Below are 5395 nucleotides of genomic sequence, written 5' to 3'. Positions count from 1 at the left end.
ATCTTTTCATTCTAAATCCCACCGAAACTCTGAGCCGATGAACACAAAACCGAACGAAAGTTGCTTTCTCTGCCACCGTTTCATCCCAAAAGAAGCTCCCCGATTCGATTACCCCTTCTGATTCTTTACTTTTTCTGATCCCATCTTCTGTTCATCCTCTCTTCTTTTTGGCCATCAATGGCATCCTTCTTTGGTAGATTCACATCCCATTCCAGTTCCAGTTCCAATTCCAAACCCCATGCTCCATCTGCACCGTACGCGCCATCGGCGCCGGAAGCCCACGGCCATGAACATTCTCATGGGACCGCTTCGCCGTATTTCTCCGAAAACCATCCGCCGCAGCCTTATGGGTCTAATTATGGTGGGGTTTCTTCATATGGGTCTTATGGTTTTCCACCTGGGACCCCCCCTGAGGTAATTAGGAGCTTCCAAATGGTGGATAGAGATGGAAGTGGGTTCATTGATGAGAATGAATTGCAGCAAGCTCTTTCTTCTGGCTACCAGAGATTTAGTCTTAGAACCGTTCGTTTGCTCATTTTCTTGTTCAGAAATCCGGTTGATTCCTCCAGAATGGGTGAGTTTCTTATTATCTGTTCAATCTTGGATGCAATCAAGCTCGGTTGAGATCGTTATTTAGACTGAAATCTCTGTTTAATTTTGTCCTGTTCGTTGCCTTTCTTGGAGGCTCAATGGGCAACGATTGTCTTGTCTGCCCTGTATCGAACTAAGGGGAATAGATTGTGAGTAAATGTAAATTGAAAATGAAAACCCATGTTGTTAAATTTGAATAGGAATTCAGCTTCATTCTATATGGAGTCCTCAATTTTGGTTGTTTCGAATGAGTTTGGTGGTGCCTTTTACTTAACAATGTGTGTCTGAATCGGCTGTTGCAGGGCCTAATGAGTTTACAGCTTTGTGGAACTGTCTTGGGCAATGGCGTGTGAGTAATGTTGTGATTATGTGGTTTCCCTCTCTTTTCTTCATTTTGCCCTCATAATTTATCTGCTTTTGCTGAAACTTCTTAAAGTGATGATGACAATGTGGAACTTCTGAGTAGATTGTTGGTTTTAAATGTTCTTATGTGGACTGTTGTGTGAAAAAATAATTGTTGGGTGTAATGCTAACCGACCAATTCCACTTCTAGTAGATATTGTCCTTTTTGTGCTTTCCCTTTTGGACTTCCCCTCAAGATTTTAAAACGCGTATGCTAGAGAGAGGTTTCCACACCTATATAAAGAACGTTTCGTTTCCCTCTCCAACCGATGTGGGATCTCACAATGAATGGTATCAAAGCCAGATATCGGGCGGAGTGCCAGTAAGGACGGTGAGCTCGAAGGACAGTGGACACCGGATGGTGTGCTAGCGAGGACGTCAGATCCCGAAGGGGAGTGGATTGTGAGGTCCCACATCGATTGGAGAGAGAAACGAATGACAGTGAGGAGACTGGGCCTTGAAAGAGGCGGATTGTGAGATCCTACATCGGCTGGAGAGGGGAACGAAGCATTCTTTACAAGACGGAAACCTCTTTCTAGCATACGTGCTTTAAAACCTTGAAGGGAAGGGAAGCTCAGAAGGTAAAGTCCAAAGTGGCTGTTTTAGTTGATCCAATTTGTTGAAGCCATCCAGTTTATGTGTAATATCACTAAAGAAATTGGTAGAACTTAGAACTTCGTTCAAAACGTGATTTTTCTGCATTTTGTTCTTCCATTCAGAAAGCAAAACTCTCTTGCTTCTACAACTACTTTCAGAACAATATAGAAGCACATGAAACATGTAAATTTAAGGATGTTTTTAGGATAAAGCTTTCTAGAGGTTTGACAAAAGAGGGTAGATAAGAAGAAAACGAAAGGACAGAGCAACCTTTTAATTTAATAAAGACAGTTCCAGGTTGTATATCGAACACGTTCGAGTTTTATTTGCCTTTTCCATTCCTTTTATTTATTTATTTTCAGAATTCCTTCGGACCTTCGAGACTAAAGAACTCTCATTTTTAGGGCACGTTCGAGCGATATGATCGAGATAGAAGTGGGAAAATTGATGCATTAGAAATGAGGGATGCACTTTATGGTCTTGGCTATGCAGTCCCGTCTTCAGTCCTCGAACTTCTAATATCACTTTACGATGATCGAAGTGGGCGTCGAGTTGAATTTAACTTCGACAGTTTCGTCGAGTAAGTGTTTGAGCATAGTTGAATACTTCTAGCTTCTTATGAGATATACTTACATTTCTGGAATTGTCTATTTCTTGTCTGCAGGTGTGGCATGATAGTAAAGGTAAGACTTCAGACCTCTTACTCCCGGTTTTACTAATATTGTCACGTTGCTCGACTAAATAATACTATCGATAAATCTTGTTGAAGTAATCGAATGTGGCTTCGTATGTATAAGTAAAACTGAAAGCGTTTGTTGTTCATGGGTATCATTATCATATTGTTAGTAGCAGCACATGGTAAGTGATATCATTTCTAAACCGATCCGTGCAAAATTACAGGGCTTGACCGAGAAATTCAAGGAGAAGGATAGGCACTACACGGGTTCGGCTACGCTGACGTACGAAGATTTCATGTCAACAATCCTCCCATTTCTTGTGTCTTACAGTTAAAAGGCCTCAAAAGTAGACAAGGTGTTCATTTAAGGACGTTTGGTTTAGAGCAAAAAGGTTTTTGTTTCAGCTGCGTAGAGATATGTTTTGGAAGTTGTTTTTTCTTTATCAAAATTCTCCGATTTTCTATATTTGTCGCTATGCATGACGTTACCTTTTTTTTTTTTTTTTTTTTTTGGTGCCGAAAACATTCATTTTAAATAGTTCATAAACGATGTCATGAACTCACGCGTTAAAAATAAAATTCTTAATTCAATCCAGAACATATGAAAACGAGAATAAATAGAGGAAAAAGTAAAACAACGCTAATATAAGTTTCATGGACTTCAACTTAGTGCCTCTATCATCCGTATAGGGGTATCTTGCATTTACTGGGAAAAAATGTCGAATTATTTGTGTTCTAGGAATTCACGTGTTGGGTTAGAAAATAAATTACAAAAATGTCGAATTATTTGTGTTCTAGGTATTCACGTGTTGGGTTAGAAAATAAATTACAAAAATTTACGATGATCTCAAACGGGGACAAGAATCAATTAAGACTAGCAAAAAGTCTTCAGTTCCAGCGGTTCTATTCTTAAAAAAAGTCGTCTTGCTCAGCCATATGTCGTGTGAAGTCAATCTCTAACTGAGTGTCTAGTGAGGAAATCTTGACTAAGGAAAGTTGACTAAGGAAAGCTACCGAAGAATTCATTCTAGTCTTAAGAAAAGTCGTCATGCTCAGCCAATTGTCGTGTGAAGTCAGCGTTGTCTCTCACTGAATGTCTAGTGAGTAAATCTTGACTTAAGAAAGTTGACTAAGGAAAGCTATAGAAGAATTCATTCTAATCTTAAGAAAAGTCGTCCTGCTCAGTTATATCTCGTGTGAAGTTAGTGTTGTCTCTAACTAAGTGTATATTGAGAGTGACTCAGGAAAGCTAGTGAAGAATTTGTTGGGGAAGAAAAAACCGTAGACAAAATAAGAGAGAGAAAGAATAGGAAGATTTGGGACTTCACTCTATTCAAAAGACAAAGTGCCTTTATTTCTTATTTAATTCACGTATTTAAAACAAATTACCTTCTAAAATGGAGTGGCCAACAAATGTGGTCGAAGCACCCAAATGGCCAGCTAAAAAAAAGATGGTCTACCATTGTTCATAAATACCTAAAATCAAACCATTATTCATAAGAAAAAACGTGTAAATAAGGAGAAAAATCACAGTTTTTTTTTTTTTTATCTAAGAACAAAACTAAAAAAATAAATAAATAAACGTGGAAAGAAGGAAAAGGGAAAATCTCGAAAAAGTTAGGCTTGGAGGCTGAAACAAAATCCGAACCGTAGCCTCAGACTAAACCAAGTCAGGTTTGGATTCCACCCAGGCGCGCCTTCAGCCCAGTAAGTAGCTCGCGTTCTCGGCTCATTAGCGCGCAAGCCTGGCCCAGTTTTTGCTTTAGCCCGTCTGTGTTCTCGACCCAAAATCTGTACCCAGCATCAACACACCTACAGATCAGCCCGCCTTGTGTCACGGTCATGCTCGTCCAAGGCGTGTTACCCATGGTTGCATGACCATGACAAGTCCAGCCTTTTATGCCTTTTCATATTCTAGTGTTTTACTTTAATATTTCTAGGAAGTATGACGTTTTAGAAATATCATGTCTAGGTTTGTCAGACATGAAATGCCTCATAATGTAATATAGGGGGATACAACTAGTTGTCAACTTCTCCCTACTAAAGGTTATATACTATGAGCCGTTGTTATTTATCTCTTGCTTACTTATATAATGTCTCTTTCAAAAATCTCTCTCTGTCCTCGTTTTCTAAAACCTTTTCTTAAAAACGAGGCCAGAGGCTCGAGCATACGTCACGACGCAAGAACGAATTCGCTTAGCTCACTTGTCGTTGGAAAATGAGTGTCGCACAATCGCAAGTCAGAGCTTTGTTAGCTCCATGACATAGCAAAGACCGAAAACATGTCGACGACAAAGTCGACACCCAAATCACAAGCCGACCGGCTTACTTTAATAGAGGAGGAAATGTTGTTCCTCAAAGAAGTCCATGACACCATCCGCTTCCTGGAAGTACGGGTGACAGAATTGAATGGAAAAGTCGTAGAAATCGACGCAATGGGCAACCGCCTGGATGGGTTGCCAATCGCAGAACTGATGTTTCGAGTGACCTCGCACGAAGAAATAGTTGCTCCTATGAGCAGCCCAAGACCTTCTGGTAGCCCCGATAGCTCTATCGCGCACAAAGAGGTGACCATGATGAGTTTGTTCAATGGATTAGCTGACGAATTCAGAACAACGATCGATGACATCCAAGAAAAGATGTCTGTCATGAGCACCCGGATTGAGGTGACCATGAAAGCCGTGGAGAACGTCACGGCTGGGCAAACTAATACACGATCCAACAAACTGAAGTTCCCAGACCCTAGACCTTTCAAAGGGAACCGGGACGCCAAAGAGTTGGAGAACTTCATCTTTGATGTCGAATAGTACTTCAAAGCCACAACGGCTTGTACCGACGACATAAAGGTGACAGTAGCCTCGATGTATCTCATAGACGATGCCAAACTTTGGTGGCGTACGAAGGTGCAAGACATCGAGAATGGATTGTGCACCATAGACTTGTGGGAAGACCTCAAGAGAGAGTTGAGGGACCAATTCTTCCCCGAAAACGTAGAACATCTAGCAATGGAAAAACTGATAGCCTTAAAGGAAACTTGAAGCATAAGGGACTATGTCAGACAGTTCTCGACCCTGATGTTAGATATCAGGGGCACACCAAAGAAGGACAAGGTATTCTTCTTTATAAATG

At 40.7% G+C, this 5395-nt stretch overlaps 1 protein-coding gene across 1 annotated transcript; it reads left to right on the top strand.

The window, feature by feature from the left end:
* Positions 1 to 2732, top strand: LOC111783184 (putative calcium-binding protein CML48). The gene is made up of 5 exons (XM_023664086.2): positions 1 to 574; positions 894 to 940; positions 1995 to 2170; positions 2255 to 2273; positions 2491 to 2732. Exons 1-5 carry the CDS (start codon positions 178 to 180, stop codon positions 2599 to 2601), a joined length of 750 nt encoding a protein of 249 aa, XP_023519854.1. The 5' UTR covers positions 1 to 177; the 3' UTR covers positions 2602 to 2732.
* Positions 2733 to 5395: the final 2663 nt, after the last annotated feature.

This window comes from Cucurbita pepo, chromosome 20, assembly GCF_057944985.1.
Source record: "Cucurbita pepo subsp. pepo isolate OVF chromosome 20, ASM5794498v1, whole genome shotgun sequence".
NCBI classification, from domain to species: domain Eukaryota; kingdom Viridiplantae; phylum Streptophyta; class Magnoliopsida; order Cucurbitales; family Cucurbitaceae; genus Cucurbita; species Cucurbita pepo.
This window is presented reverse-complemented; position numbering and strand designations above follow the sequence as displayed.